Genomic DNA, 17139 nt, shown 5'->3' on the forward strand with positions numbered 1-17139 from the left:
GCGCAGCGCAGTCTGTCTGCTGTCAGCAGTTAATGAAGTCACTCGCAAGACGCCATCCCCTGGGGAAAAGCAGTGCTATGAATAGACCTGTTACTTGCGTCTCTAGCTGCAATGCTCTCAGCGCCTCTTTTGCTGTGCCACCATCTCCGACGATTGTGCCGTTTTCAAACAATGGTCTTTCACTCTAGAGCTACTGCTATTCAGGATGCCAAAACCCGGTCCTCTTCCTTCTGGCAGAGCTGTAGAGCTCAGCGAGTGCTTCTGTGCTGTCCCCAGTGACAGATGCAGGTTCTGAGGTACCACAGGCTTACCAAAAATGTGCAGAAAGTGAATGAGTAATCTTACTGCAGCAAGTATTTTTAATAACAGCCTACAATGAATGTTGACATCAAATACTTCATCAATGCACATCCTACAATAAGGAGGAAAAAATAAAGCTTTTTTTCTGCAAAAAAAATGTTTCAGTAGCATGGAAATATTTTGTTTGTAGAAAATCTGATGAATCTGTATCATCAATCTGATGAAAAGTATCAGAGAACACCAACTATTTGCCCAGCTGAGCTTGCATGTCTCAGTATAATTAAACTTGTCTTTATAAGGAATTGTCTGTAGTCTAGACAGAGGTGAGCTGTAAAAGAAAAAAATACCGCAAAAATAAGGAAAGATAAAGAATGATGAACTGTGATAACATGTTATCCAAAGTATATAAGATTATGTAAATACTTATTACTATTTGTAGGGCATACAGTCCTTATTAATGCCAGTAAAGTCAAGGGCTATTCAATGCAGTAAGTCACTTTAGTGACTGAGTTTGTGGTTGAGATCTAGCCCAAAATAATTTTACAGTTGAATATCTTTGTAAGAAAATGGAGCTAACAATGCCAATAAATAGTCAAGAGGAGAAGAAATGAGTAAAGTAGCATTCAGTTTGAACATTACCTGTTCCCTCTTTGAGGCATGTGGGGGACAACATTTTTTAAAAGTTTTCATATATATATTTATATATATATTATTTTTTTTTTTTACCAGACTTTATCATCTTAACAGGCTCCCCCCAAATCAAGTTGTCAAAAATTTTAGTTCTCGGAAAGCTATGACAAGGTCTTCAACAAATATTCTGCATTGTGTTCTAAATGTCTGAACCATTCCTACAGGAGCAGAGTAAAAGTTGTTGTCTCATATGAACATTTGTTCAGGTGTCTCATCCTCCTGCTTATATGAAAACAAAAAACCCCCTGTTACTCATACTTTTTATATTAATCCTGGATGGCTGAATAAGTTTGAGTGATTCATGATCTATGTTAAAATTTAACATCAGCCTTTAATGTGTTCAGCTTCACACATGGTGTGTCTTATAATATTGATATATCTCATCGACCTAGCAATCTGCATCAGCTTGCTGAAGCATGCTGTGAAAGGAAAATGATACAGTAGGCCTGATCTACTTCTCTGTCAAAGCTTTAATTAAAACATTCACACTATCTGTTAAGAGTGAAGGGGCTGGGGAAAACTCATAAGATGCCTTGTGCTGTCAGTAACAATATTTCATTTTGAAAGTTTAGGGAGACAAGAATATGCCTCCTAAGTCAAACTTTTGTTACCTGGTCAGCATCTCACTGGCATTCAAAACTCTCATCCAACTTGCTGTCTGGTATCCTATATATAAACTCCCACAAATTAATGCATTGGATCTTCCTGTACAATTGCTCAGTGCTTTTTTTTAATAACAACCAAAGCAACTGGGCTGAGTTCAGCAGACCAGCAGAGCTGGAGCAGCATTGCTCTTGCAGCAGTTCTCATCCTTTTCTCGGGGGTACAAAGGTGCAAACCTGAGTGTAGGTTTCTCCTTTAAGGTTTGTTTCCCCTTGCTGGCACCCAGGCAGCCTGAAGCCATCTGCAGGCTTGTCAGCCGGGAGGTGGGGTCTGATCAAAATGAGGTTTCATTTAGCACTAGCTGCCCCTGAAATGAGACCCTGCCAGACTACCTAGGAATAGCACTCACATGATAGAGCCTCCTGGCTGTGTCTGTAGAGGTGTCTTATTAAGGTCATGTAGAGATTGTTTTTATTTCCCTTAGTAGAACCATCTAGGGTGTAGGACTGCAAATGCCGCCATCTATTTCAGGGCCGAAAATGTACTTGTAACAATGATCCTTATCATCCCTAGAAGATGCTTCTTGCCCCCTTCAGTCCCAAAGTGCCATGCTAGCAGCAATTCATCTCATCCAGAAGCAATGGATACAAAACCCACAGCAATACCTCAAACACTTGTTTAAAATCAGCTTCAGCAAGCTTTGCTCCCTCTCTGACCTTTTCCCGGCTTCCACATCTCCTGTGTTTGGCTGTCCTTCACCCAGGCTTTCAGGCTCAAATTTGGAAATCTGAGTTCCCAATACTGGACTCTTATTTTTCTGACAATGTTTACCTGCTGTCCTTGTAGAATAAAATCAAGGCCTCTGTGGTGCCTGTGCTGTTATTCAGAATATTAGTAGACATTATAAACAGAAAGAGATTGACAGGTTTCCCCCACAAGAGCTGCACTAAGGAATTTCTCCAGCTAGGAAGCCTGCCTAGGTTGGAGCTTGTGATGCTCTGTTTGATCCTGATCCTCAATCAGTTCTGGTTGCAAGAGACAAGCAATTTCTTCCAAGGAACAATCTTCCTCAAGCATCACTGTAACAACAGAAGAAGCACGGTACCAGGATCGTAAAGAAAGCAATATGTTATGAATGCTGAACTTAGAAGAATATAAGCAAAAGTTCAAGTCTTGAAAGATTTGTGCAGAAGCATGAGAGAAATCAAACTACCATTGCTCAACACACAAGCAGATCAAATAAACCTAAGAGGGGGTTTTTGAAGCAGCAGAGGAAGAAAAATACTCCTATAAAAGTGGTAAGGATGAATCAGATGGTAATGCGTGAGAACATAAAAATCAGTTCAGGATGAAGGAAAAATAGGCTTTATTACTGTACGTGAGCAAACTGATGATGAAGGAGACCTCATAAAAATGAGTGGTTTTATCAGTAATGTGACTGCTCAGGCATTGTGATTAGTATGTCAGCACAGTCTGGAAAAATAACTGCAATGGTTTTGTTTGCTTTTGTATATGTTTAAAACCATAAATATTGAGCAACTTTCATAAAATGAGACAGAAAATGATGACAGCATGAAAACATGATGAATATGCACTTTCCACAAGATATTACTAGTATATTCAGTCCACTGCTGTCACTATTAGACAATCTTGCTTGAAATTGTTATGATGATTTTGACCTGTAGGTCATGTACCCATACCCTTTTATATTCAGGTTTACATAACACAGGCAGAAGAGGGCGTTTGTGTTTTTCCTACATGCAAGAAAGTTCACCGACTACAGAGCAAGAGAGGAACTTCCCCCAGCTTCAAGCTCCAGCTGAAAAATAAACCAACCAAACAATATGTGGATTGGCTTTTTTTCTGGCGAGATTTCTTCTGGCAAGCAGTAAGCACCTGATGTGTCCAAGTTAGGAATCACTTTGTTCTTGATTGTGCCTATAGAAAACACAGTGAGGCACCTCCCGCGTGTCAGTCTAAGACCTGTGTTTGCTGTTCCCTGGAGCTTCGCTTATAACCAGGTGCTTGGCTTGGCACAGTCCCCAGGTGCTGTCACAGGACCACTGTTTGACCTGTTTGAATTCTTCCTTGGTTTCTCCTGTTGCTCTCAGACATTACTGAGCACAGCTATCATTCTCCAATGTAAAAGGGCATTCAGATGCCTCTTCCCAATTAATGTTAACTCATTAACCTCTTGAACCTTATGTATATTTTTTATAGAGCTACAAAATTTTGTAGGGACATCATGGTAGTCAAACACTCAAACGTCTCTCCTGATTAGGGTGGGCAGGGTCTTGCTCTAACTGAGTGTCTCATCCACCAGATCAGTATCTTACCGTAAATCAAATGGAAGACTAATATTGGAAAGAATCACATCATAACTGACTGAAGTATAATAAATAACTGACAGCTATGACTCAATGTCTGCATTTCTGCTCAAACACAATACTGTATTTTAGACTGGCTTTGAATAGGTTTTTCACATAATATCAGGTAGTGATTAACTCCCAATGACTAAAATATCTCCAGGAGAACTGATGAGACATCTTACATAATTACTCAAGTTTTTCACTTTACCTCTCTCATTCAAAAATAAATTTATTTTAACTGAAGCTATTTTAAAACAGCCCCACAAATGTAAAGTCAGCAATACTGTTACAGCATAGTTTCAAGCTAAAATGATTGTATTCCAGGCAGATGCACACAGTATGTGCATGCAATTTTATTATTTATTCCGTTTATAAAACAGAAGCCATTTTAGCATCTGTGGCAATGCAATCATCTCTGGGATGAAATATAACTTTGTATCAGCTCACGTTGTAGGACGAAAGTCTGAAGGAGGGAGCACTGAGAAGATCACAAAATGGGAAATCTGCTTGAGTAGGTTTATCCTGAAGGAAAAGCTCCCACTGCAGCATTTCATTCCTGAAGAGGGTGTGTTAAAGCATGCAAGATAATAAAGAGCAGCAGATGTCTTAAGAATTGATGTTATGAGGAGTGTTGTAAGGCATTTAACTTTTGCGAAGAAAGATGGTTTTTCATGCATACTAGATAAACTCTGTCAGAGAAAACTGGGTTTTCTTGTGTTTTTTTCTGGAACCGAGATTACTATATTTGATATCAATATAGTATAATATGAATACATCATGTGGCATACTACAAAATAATACACGATAACAATAGATAATTATGTATCTATATAATCAGTAAAAGAATTGTAAGCTGGGGAAATAGGAGAGGAGGTTGAAGAACACTTGTAAATAGCTTTCATACCCGGTTCTGAAAAACAGAAAGCATCAAATATGTGGGGGGAAAAAATATCAGATGGGAGCAAAATGGATGGGAAAAATCAGTACTGATGCAGGTGGGAATGTGATGTGAATGGCCTGGATGTCAGGAATAAAAGAGATGTGAGCAACATAATTAAAATATTTGCACAATATCATAGAAGATGAGCCATGATGTTTGTGTACAAAAACTGTGTGCAAACAGATGCAGGCCAGAACTGCTGCACCCAGGAGGACCCCGAATCTCCTGAGAATAGCAAAGTATGGTGGATGGGTAATCTAGGACTGAAATCCACTCAAACCAGTGTGTAGACTGTTAAGAAAATCAGAAATAAAAGCATCATTCTGTAACAATAAAGTTGCCCACAGAGGCAGAGAGAGGCAGCATGGGCAGAATGGAATTTGTCAAACTAGTGGTCTTCTGAAGGATCGCTGAGGGACTGTTACACGTAGATCTGACACAGAGGACTACAAGCGTGAAAGAGAAACTGGCAAGCATTGTCTCATCGCAGGAGATTTTAACTGCTCAGAAATAGGGTGTAAAGCAAATGTTACTGATAACGGTAGAGCCGGTTATTCCAGGGTGTAATAGCTGGCAGATTTCATCACTAGAGCAGTCACTGGACTACCATGATGCTATTCTAGGTGGTCTTTGTTAGGTAGTGATGACATAGAGCAGCTGGTTGTAGAAAATAACCTAGCTAAAGTTATCTCAACTTGATTAAATTGAAAATAAGTGAAAGAATAAACAAGAATAGGCCTGTTAGTTTCTCCAAATTTGTCCTTCTGAACTGTTGTACCTAAAGAAACTAGTTAGTGGTGTCAAGTAGATAAAAGTTCCAAATCTGAATATTAGGATTTCTTTAATTTAAATAGGATTTTTAAAATCTGCACTTTACACTGTAAGTGCAGTGAAGAGAAGGGTGTTAGCACCTTAGTATATGAATAAAACCTTAAAAAAACCAAAACAATAATAATATTAGGAGTAAGCAAAGATAGTGAAAGTCATAGCGGAAGAAAACCCCACCATACCAGATCATCAGTGAAAATGGTATCTTGGGAATCAAGAATCAGAGGGCATAGTGATATTAGTCAAGTTTGCAGACTTACCATCTGTAAACAAAATTTGAAAGACTGACAATTTCTTCTGCCACACAAATAACAGGGGGTCTGGTATGTGGCAAGGTAGGGGTAGAGATTTAAAAGTTATCTATGTACTGCCCAAAGTAAATAAATTATTTTCCTTCTTTTCTCTGAAAAGGATGGTACAGATAATGGGGAAAAATAAAATCAGGGTGGGAAGAATCTGTAGAAATAAAAGAAATTTACATTGTAAAAAATTTGTAAATTTCATTTACAAACTTGAGAAATAAATCCAGTGTACAGTAGGCCCATAGTGGAATGATGTCTGTTATCTATCCTGAAATGCTGAAAGAATGAGCAAATTAAATTTCAAGTATAGAAAAAAGTTTTTCTTAAAAGACATGCCAAAACCAAAGAAGAGCAAAGGAGAAAGCAACCTCACATCTACAGCTTCATTAATCTGACCTTAGTAATAGGGATATTTGTACACAATGTACACATTTTTGCAAAAAAGAATAAATAAGGATGTGGAGATAAAATGCAGGAAATAGGATGAAAGCAATAAATGTTTCATACAATGTGTTAGGGCCGAGGAAATGTATGTATGATGTCATCCACTCTGGAAAGGGAATCATTTGACTACCTAAAGGTTGGGTAGAGATTTTCAAGCATCACAGTTTCAGCTAGCCTCTGAAAGTTTTAATACTTCCACTGCTGTTAAAAGTGGCATGGTCAGATGAGAAAAATATCCGTACCATTACATACACGTTGCGGAGGAACCTGAGGACTGGAGGTATGGAGTAGAATTTAACAGCACAAATGCCTGGTCACGCACGAACTGAGGTAGAAACAATTTCTGTTATAAATTGTGGCTTAAGTTGGGCAAGAGAAAGACCATAATGTCTTGGTCAGTCATGGAAGAATGCTGAGAGAGCTGGGATGGAGCCAATGGAAAGGCAAAACCGATCCTCCTTAGATACAATGAAGGAGACTTAAGAAGTGATATGTAAGTACGGACACCGTTGTAGGAAGCACCGGTGAAAGCTCTGCTGGAGTACTGCGAACCGTCTGTCACCCATAATTACGAGAGCATTGAAAGAAATGCAGAGAAGCAGCACTGGACCAAACAAAGAATGAGGGATATATGATTGCTATCTATAAATACATGAAGGGGAGGGGAAAGAAGGGCAGGGCAAATACTAGGAAAGGAAAGAAGTTATTTAAGTTACCAGACAATGTTGTCATTGAAACAAATGGATATAAATTGAAAGTGAGTCCACCCAGACTGGAGCTAAGGAGGTTTCCAGCCATGAGAAGAGTGAACTCTTTGAAACCATCTTCTAGTAAGAGTGACAGGAACAAGCCATTGTAGGTGAGGGTATCACAGTAAAATGGAAATTATTGGCTTGCAAATTGGATAATACTGAATTCACGTAGTTCTTGTATTTACCATAAAGGTGAGTAGAGCCACTTTCTATTTGCCTCTCTGCCAGAGTGTTGAACAGTCTGAGTAGTCTAATGATGGATTTTTCATAAATTTATTAACACGGTTGTGTAAGGTGAAAGGACACATCTTCAGTATCTATGAGATCCTTTGCAGTGTTGTGCCCTCTGCTTTGTACTATTGGAGCGACAGTATTTTTTATAAATGTCTGTTAACTTATTGGTTCAGATAGAAAGCATGCCTCTGTGGCCTCCTGTGGCATATTGATGTGCTACAAAATGTGAAGAATTACATTATTTTTTAAAATCTGTTTAAAATTATGGTTATTCTGTGGGCTAAGTATCCGACTGAAGTACAGCAAAGCAGTTACAAATGTATAAGAAGCATAAGGTATCAGTGGGCCAAATATTATTGACAGGGTTTACTTGGTTTTGAACTCCCAGAGGAAGTCATTAGGGAAAATCTGCCCTGCCTTATCCTTTTGGTATTTTTCAGCCAAAATACACGGAATTTATTTAGTAGATTTTATTTTTATTTAGAGATGGTTCTATTTACATGTTTTCAGTCTTGCATGGTTTTAATAGACACATAGTATCGACAGTTCTTACCAGTTCTTTAAGAATTACGAAGCACTGATCATTCTATATAATGTTATTTTTCCAGTATTTCTGTTTACATGTGAGTGGACACTGTTGGTTTAAATTTCCTTCCTATTTCCATAAGAAACACACAGATAACAATAATGCAAGATTTTCAAAATACTGTAATAACTTATACCAACAAAGATATTAGAAACAACTTCTGACATTTCAGAATCATGTATCTGAGCTTGTAACAAAGGCACTAGAAGTAATGTTCTGTTTACTGTGACAGATGAGACAGGAATTTAGAAAAAGCACGCTAACAAACCATTATAACTCTAACATAAAAGGCAAAATTCTTTAATAAAGACATGAACATCTCCAATGGTTCCTACATAAAGAAGCAAGGCAAAATATTGGTAGCAGGGCTGTTAGTATCTGAAGACTTTTATTCTGTGTAAGTTTTAAAGTAATCTTTTCTTTACTCCAGGGTGGCAGAGTAGCCATAAGATGGCAGCACTCTGTACAAAAGGCTCCTGAAGCCCTAAATCCTGTTATTTTCCCAGAAAGCACGAGTGGCCCAAACACGGCGTGTCTGGAAATAGAAACCGTGCTGGCCAAGTTCAGAATAGCTGCTGGAAAGCTTCAGAGGCGTAGCTGGTTCCAGGCACTGCCTGAGCCCGTTCGCCGCAGGTTTTAGCAGCTGTTTGGGTGCCGAGCTAAACATGCTTATCTGTTTCAGTTATTCTAGATTAACTTTATTCAAACCCTATGTGTCAGCAAAGCGCTGGACTTCTGTAGGTCTAAGTACAGCAAGGTCAACTATAAGATAAATTTATTTTCTGTGTGTAAGACCGGTGGGGAATCACTTCTTACAAATGATTTAATCCCAGCTCAGCACTTTAGAATTTACATCTTTTACATGAATCAGGCCTGAATACATTGCGTTTACACAACCCTACTGGCTTTTCCAAAAGCAAGCCTTCCCTCTGCGATGCCTCCCCGCCAGCCTGCTGCAGGGCTGCGCTACAGCTTCGATTTCCTTTTGGTGCTGCTGCAACCCGCCTGTCTCAGGGCTCACTTTGGCCCTTCTGTAATGGGTCCAGCAGGTCCAGTTTGCACTTAGCATGGATCTGGACGGACTAAGTTACAGAAAACTCTTCAGCTAAAGTGCAGGAGGTCTGAGGCGTGGTGGAGCTGGTGCTCAGCACGGTTGCTGCCACCAGCGTGCACCAGCACCGAACAGGGGTGCTTGCTCTGTTGCCCAGCGCCAGGCTTTTATAACACAGGGAGGACAAGGTGTGCCATGTAACTGTGAAAACCAAACAGAAACTGCAGCCAGGTTCAATAGGCTGTGTGGAAATCCCTGGCGTGTTCTGAGCGCCGTGGGCTGGCTGGCAGTCCCACTCAAATGCCACGTGATTGTCCCACTGGTTCTACCTGAGTCCTTCTGCAATTCGGAGGTTTAATTACTTCGCTTTGAGTCTGAGAGTGTATTCAAATCTGAAAAGCAAACAAATCTTTCAGGGTGCTCACCCATGTGAAGGAAACCGAGGGCAAAGGTTTGCTCACACCCTTGGCTGGAACCAGCCAGGTCAGAGCTGCGGGCAAAGTAAATAGGAGTTGAAAACACCCTGGCTTGCCCGCCTGCTGTTCATTGGTGAGCAATTCCTCCTCCTCCCTCCTCTTCCTCTGTTTGCTCAGAGGTAGGTTGTTGATTTCGCTCCCTGCCCTCACCTAACAGCAGCATGCTGCTTGGGAAACGAGAGGAGACCGGAGCATGAATCATGGCTTGAGTCACCCACACACACACCCCGCTTTGCTCAGAGCTGGCGGGGAAAAACACCTTTCCTTTGGGTGGCCCTTTGGCCCCTGCCACCGGCTGGAAGGAGCGACAGACACCCCTCATCTCCGAAAGCCGCTCCCCGTTGTGCGTGGGGAGGGGAGCGAGAGGGGCCTTTGCCCTCCCACACCCCTGCCCGCGCCTGGGGGGCTCTGTGCCTCACCCCGCACAGCCGGGCAGGACATGAGTACACATGGGAGCAGCCCATGCGTACTAATTAGTACACAAAACAGGGGAGCAGCCCAACCACTGTATGTTCAGATCTTTGTTAACCACAGGCTCCGTGTCATTTTCAAAAGACCCGAATGTATACGGTGGTTTCTTTGGATTGATGCCATTTTTGTTGGAGCAATACCCGTCTCTCACCATGCTGATTAACAAAGAAGGAGGTAGAAAATAGTATCAAGCGGCATTTAAAATGTGTAAACCCAGATGCATTTATTTATTTTACCCCGTGATTTGATAGGTGATACTATTATTTTGTATCTAGGAAAAAATTAAAGTAAAAAAAAGGTAAAAATTATTGATTAGTCACATTCACCATTACTGTGAATTTCCCCATTAAATACAACTGTTCATTAGGGATCGTTGCTTCCTTTTCAAATGTTGCCAGCTCTCCCTGAAGTATTGCCAGGAGTTATGCTGCAGTAGAGGTAGCAAGAAGACAAGTTCCAGCACCGCTGCAGTGTCTGTGTGTGGCTTCTGTCTATGCTGGATTGACGCGCTTGCAGGACGCTCACATCACTGTGTGGCTACTTGAATCACCCCTAGTTCCTCAGAGATAAATCTAAGTTTCAAGTCTGGAAACTCTTTTTCAGGCTTCATTGCTTAGCTAATTGTCAGGCATCCTCTGAAACATCTGTCATTGCTGTTCTTTGGAACTGGGTCTGTCAGGCTGCTGAGGCATATATTTCTGGGTAGACTTTTTCTGAAGAAAATGCCTTCCATTTCTGCTGGCCCAAGAGTCCAGAAGCACTTGACTGCAGCTACAGAACATATGTCTTCTTTGGGAGAGAAGTATTTTAACCACTCACTCTGCAGATTTTTGCATATTCTTCAGTTGCTATCTTCTAGGTTAAAAATGTTGACCAAAACTTTCGAAGTCTGCTTTTGATTCCCCATTAAAGATCATCAGGAGCTTTCTAGACAGATTTGATTTGGAAGCCAACAAAGGAGAGAAAAGTCACCCGATGTTTCGGACACGAAGCAGCCTGCCTCTTACCTAAGGAGTGTAGCCCTTCGCCTCTTACAGACATGTTGAGGAGATGAATGTCGCTGTATATGATGGAGAGAAGGGACACCTCACTGCTTTCAGTTCCACAAAATTCTCTGATGAAGGGCAAGAAGAGTGAAATGTTTTCTGAAGTGCAGGAGACACTTCCCTTCACCTTTGTAAATATTCTGAGAACATTCTTAGCCTATGGGACAGACTGACTTTAAATTGTTCCGCATTTTTCCAGGCCTTCAGTGTGAGAGTGTGTATGAGAAGAGCATGGACCTAACATGCCTCCTCTTCCAGGTTTTGCCTAGCACAAAAGGAGCTACTTGTTTTCTCTTGGGCTGGTCTTCCTCTGTGTGTAATTATGCTATATCAGTTTATACCCTATTTACAGGAGAGGCTGCTATTTTTTCTAAAATTAAGTATTTTTTAGATTTGAATGAGCCAATGGTGAGAACGTGCTTCTGTAGGTGAATACTTCTCATTCTGGAACTTTTACAGACCCATCACCAAGGCCACTTGTGGATTCAGCTCAGTGCACCAGAAAAGATACACCATTGTTCTGGAGGATAAAAAGCCCACTATTATTAGTGAAATGCATCTTGAAACTGATGCTTTATTTCTTATTCCCTGTCCCCAACATCAGCTTTCTTTCTTTCTGTACCTTGATATTTGATGTTTGTTTCTTGCCAGTGATTCTGTTAAAGGTTGACTGGATGAACAGAATATCTTTCTGTGCTGTCTTCATGTATTGGAAGTGCCAGGTATGAGGGAAAATGTGCTAAAGATTTTGTCATATACAAATTTTATTGTCTTTAAGGAACCACAGACTTGCATTGTTCAACACTGCCCATACTAAAAGATAAACAGCTGGTTTTTGTTCCAGTGTTTCACTATAAAACTGTAACCCTGATTTGAGACCAGAATTTGCTCCCAAATGAATATGCAGGGGCTGATGAAAACAATAATAATTGTGTTCTGTCTGTACTATGAACTACTTTTTTGTTACTGCTCATTGAACTGATGCCTCGAATCTGGATGAATGAAACAAGACTTTCTTTTACAAACCTTATGAAGAAGGGGAACCTTGCTGTCAAACAAAGCACTGCCGGGGCCCCAAAGGCTTTTGCTCATCCTTGCCACATCAGCGTGGCTACTCTGGATTATGCTTCTGCTTTTCTAGCATATATGATAAAGCCAATAAAGCACTAAATTAGTAGAGGAATTTCCTAGTCGACTTATCTTTAGATACTGCACAAGATATTTGGTGACACTTCAAAACAAGAATCATCTCTCAGCTTCCTGCATAGGTTTTCTTGTCTTGCCCAAGATCTACTCTTGGTACATGTGGTCTCCCTTCCTGGACCTCCCCGTAACCTCCTGTGCCCCTGTCAGTGAGGTTTTTATTCCCACTCTGTCCAGTCTTGTGAGTTTCTCATTGTGTGAGTTTTTAAACCAAAACTGACCTTGGTTTCTCTCTCTTTTTCCCCTGTGTGCTTTTGTTGTTTGTTCTGCTACCTTCTTTTCCTTCTCTGCTCCCTCCAGACAATCTGGGGAGGTCTGTTCTTAATAATTTGCAGAAACTTGGTTATTTCATTCAGGCAAGACTTATTCAGATAGTCTTTGGCAGCCATCCCATTCAGAGGCAGGCACTTAGCCTCCAGTCATGCTGTCCTCGCCAAGACCTATATAAAATATTACCACACAAGCAAATGGGGAACTGATACTATCAAACAGAATTTGTAAGTTTTATGTAGGCTGTATTATTCAATCTCTCCACATTAAAAAGTTTGGTATCTTGAATCTAAGAATAAGCATTTGCCAATTACCAGCGCTTCAGCTGGCTTGTCCTTCATCTGGGACACTGCTGGTGTTTGGCACCTTTCGGTGACTGAAGGACTGCCACCAAGTCCTTTGAGCACATGCTTTGAAGTGTCGCTATATTATCAGGGGCTCGTAAGAGCTACAAAGTGACCTTCTGTGTTGAAAGTACTGGGTTTTGCAGCTCCACAAGGCTATAGACATAGCAACAACATTAAAGGACACGTACACAAATGTAAATTAAAAACAGGGAAATAAGATGTTTTGGGCAGCACAGGAGGATTTTTTTTCTTAGTATGAGCAAACATTTTCAGTTGACTCCATTTCTTTTTGCCCTTACTTAGTTACAGACGGTGTCCTCGCAGAGCTGCATCTTCACCAGCCTAGGGAACATAATCTAATCGATGCTTTCTTTGTGTCACAGGAAACTGCTGTAGCTAAACAAGCCTCTTGCAAAGGAAACTCCAAGGTATAGAAAGCAGTTGAAGGAGACTTAGGAATGTTGTTGTAAATAGAAATGTTAAGATATGGTTCCACAACAGCCTAAATTGGATTAATTTCAGCCCAGTGTTTTCCTGCCAACTCTGCCTGTCTTCCCTGCTCCCTCCCCTGACCTGGGCACTCTGCACTGGGCAGCCACGCGGCTCAAGGGACCCACCCAGGTGAAATGTAGCCCCCCACCTTCTGCACAGAAGGTGACTGGATTTTAATTGGATCCATTTGAATCAGCTCACTGTTTGTTTGGACATGAGTACTCGTAGGAGGAAAGGGGTGGAAACGCAAGGGCAGAGCAAAGGTAGCCTTGACGTAATCCAGCTTGAGCTGCTATGAAACTACATATAGACTGTGTAAATAGTAGTAAAATCAGATGTGCCTGGGAATATTTCCAGGCACTAGAATGAGACTGTCTACACTATTAAACTGTTAAAATGCTCCCTGGCATGAATCTGACCTCTTCCAATTAACACTTTGCAAACAATTTCTGGGCACTATTTGGTTGCTAGAATGGTCCCAATAGGCAATTTGCAAGCATAAACGCAGGTCTTTCCATGCCAGTTGGCCTCAGTGCCCAGGAATGTTTCCAGGCATGTTGAGATTAACTAGTATAGACCCATTCCTACTGTCACATCCTGCCCCAAGATTGCAGCCACCACCAGTCTGAAGGGGGAGGTCTGGTCCTGCCAGTTCTTTTGGTGAGAGCAACCTAGTCCTTATGAGCTAATCTCAGTAGGATTTCTGACTGTAGAGAAAAAAAGGATCTATGTTTTCAGGCCAGCAACACAACTGATGAAATAACAATTTTATGCTGCACTGTGTGTAGTTTGTTGCAAACCCTTATGATAAGACAGGGCTTGTCCTGAACAAATGATTTTCAAAACAGACAATAGCAGAGCATAAAAGATGGGAAGAGATGAAATCTGCAAGTAAGAAATTTTATTTCCTTTTAATAAAGTTGTAAGAAAGGTTGGGGAGATGGGGAGAGAGCAATTTGTTATATTGTTGTATCTGTGCTGTAGAATATTTGGCCACTTACTACACAGAGTTAAAGCTGACATGATTTTTTTTTCAGTCAGTTGCAGAACTGGGAATGTAATTATTCCTCCTTCTCCATATTAAAAAAAATCCACAACTGCAGAATTTCCTTTTCAGCTTGCAATGTTAATAAATGTACTCTGTATCTTGAATTACTGAAGCCAGGTCCTCAATTATAACAAGTGATTGCTTTTTGGTTTTTTTCACAGTTGCCTTCACAAGTTTCCCTCTACATCAGGAAATCTGAAAAAATGGGATTTTTACATCTCTCAAGGTATACTCGCTCGGCAATCATAATGATCCATCTACCTAACGCACTCCCTCGGGGAACAATTAAAGGCATTATTTTAGAGGAGCCTTTTAAGAATTGCTGTACACACGAAAACCCACTCTCTTGGCTGGGTTGCTCTAGGACCCAGAGTGACTGGGATTGACAGAAATCTTCACCTGAATGAATTTTCCCCTTATACCTTATAAGGAGTCCAGGAAAACAAGGAAGTGATAACCATGTTCACGTTACTTTATGCACAGCTTGTCCTCTTTACCTGCCCAGGTAGCCCTTGTTTTCACTTCTATTCATGGTCTGTCCCAGTAGGGTTGAAGTTTCCTCGCAATCCAGTGTAGGTGACATCTGAAAACATACCCTTCAGGAATGTATGATTTTTACGGCATTCTGCCTTTACGTGGATGATAATTAACACGCTAATTTTTTTTGTCACGCAGCCAGCACTGAAAACGAATGGGGATTGAATTGCTTTGCCTCTGTTTCCTATTTCTGCAAAGAAATAACAATGTGCAAGGTAAGGCTCAGGGGCAGGGAGATCCATTTCAAAACCATTTTTGCGTTGTCTCTTGCCTGAAGTTGACATGAAATAGCTTTCTGTCCTCTGTATTTAATCATTCCTTTCTGTTTAATGACTTTTTTTTTTTGACAGACTGCTGTAAGGTTACCCTGCAAATTCATCTGAGATTTATGTGGCTGTTACATAGCACAGCATGTATGAAAGAGATGGGCATTTGAGAAATTTTGGTTATTCTAATCACTGTTTGATCCACTGAGAAACTTAATACTCTACATGTGACTGAGTAATTCACTTGTACTTGCACAACAAAGTAAATCATATCTAGTATCTACAGACCTGAGTGAAGCAATTTTAAGCATATAGAGTGAACGTAGAGCTGTTCTTTTAATATCCCTGGTTATGCTGGAAATGTCTTACCTGCACCATACTAGAAACACATGTAATGCTTTATCAGGTGCACTGGAAAAAACAAATAACATGTTCTCAGTGAATGCCATCCATAAAGCATGCAAAAGTATGTTAATTGTTGGCAATTGTGGATTTTTAATTTTTATTGGAGTGTTAATCTTCTACTAATAGAAATACTGTTACGAAGGAATTTTATCTGTAAACCTAAATATGGCTAAATGTGTGCATTTTTCACCACCCACATTCTCTAAATGACAAGATTCTTCATAAATTTAATGATTAACCACATTATTAATAGTCTTTTCTCTTCTTGGGTTTGAATTTAGGGACCTGTTCTCAGCAAAGTGCAGTGACTTGTGAAGATTGTTTGCTTTTGGGACCACACTGTGCTTGGTGTTTTCAAGAGGTAGAGTAAATGATGCAAAAATAATTTCAAAGTAAAGCTTGAAGTGTTTGTAGTAGCTCTGAGTGATGAAGTATTGACTTAATTGGGTCAGCCCGTGGCTTTCTAATACGTGCAGCGCATAGTGGAGCCTTCCTGGGGATCAAAAGCAGAATTCAGTCTAGCCTTTGTGGTCTATTATTTTTTGGGGGGTGAGGTTTTTTTGCTTTATTTTTGTGTGGTTTTTTGGTTTTTTTCAAACAACCTCCCTCATCTAAGGCAGAAATAAAAGTGCTGTTGGAGGTGCTCAGCTCATCAGCCTCAGGGCTGACTCACCCACAGCACTGATGATGAAGCACCAGACATCAAGTTAGAGACCAGACTGCATCTTACGTACTACATGTCAAGCCAGACTGCAAACAGAAGGTGCTCCAGTCAGTTTGCATATACAAATGATCAATCCATGGTTGATTTTAAGTATGATGATAGTGTCAGTTTTATAATTAGTGTGATATAGGTGTAAGTTTTGGCTGAAACATTGGGCTTTAAAAAATCTATCTGGATTTGTTTCCTATATATCTGTTGCAGACTTTCTATCTGAGCAAGTCACTTAACTAACATCTCTGCTTTTAAATCTTTCACCTGTAAATGATGCTAAATAATATCTCCCTACTTCACAGTAAATATTATAGGTCTTAGTTATTAATGTTAGCAAGATAGCCAGCTATCACAATTAAAAACTTGCCAGAGATAAGAGACATGAAATAAGTATTTTTCAATACTTACACCTTTGTTGTTAAAAGTATTTCTTGCTTTTTTGAACAGCAAAACGATACCCAGGATGGAACTAACATACTCCTTTATGAAGTATCTGACAAAGACTGAACAGCACTTATTTAAAAAATAAATTTTCTTAAAATAATATAGCAGTTTGAAAAAAATGTTACCATGGGGAAAAAACCCCACCCACATTAGTGTGTTTGCAGTCATTTTTATGTTTGTACTTAACAACCAAAACAGGATTTTCTTGAAATGAAAATTTGATCACATAATGTATTTTCAGAAAACAAAAATTAAAAACAATTTATTGATTAGAAAAAAAAAAAAAACAAACAAAACTGTGAAACTATTGAAAACTTCAG

The 17139-nt window shown here is 40.1% G+C and overlaps 1 protein-coding gene across 9 annotated transcripts in view; it reads left to right on the plus strand.

Annotated features, from left to right (window-relative positions):
* ITGB6 (integrin subunit beta 6) overlaps positions 1 to 17139 on the plus strand; it is a 51990-nt gene that overhangs the window by 1952 nt on the left and 32899 nt on the right. For 2 of the 9 annotated variants that reach the window (XM_080399162.1, XM_080399167.1), the window contains 2 exons: positions 2 to 15204; positions 15942 to 16021. In XM_080399162.1, the coding sequence (XP_080255288.1) occupies positions 15144 to 15204; positions 15942 to 16021 (141 nt within the window). In that variant the 5' untranslated portion in view covers positions 2 to 15143. The remainder of the gene's footprint in view (position 1; positions 15205 to 15941; positions 16022 to 17139) is intronic. The other 7 variants (XM_080399164.1, XM_080399165.1, XM_080399161.1 and 4 more) reach the window with 7 other exon arrangements.

Source organism: Falco punctatus (assembly GCF_963210335.1).
Source record: "Falco punctatus genome assembly, chromosome: 8".
In the NCBI taxonomy this organism is placed as follows: Eukaryota; Metazoa; Chordata; class Aves; order Falconiformes; family Falconidae; genus Falco; species Falco punctatus.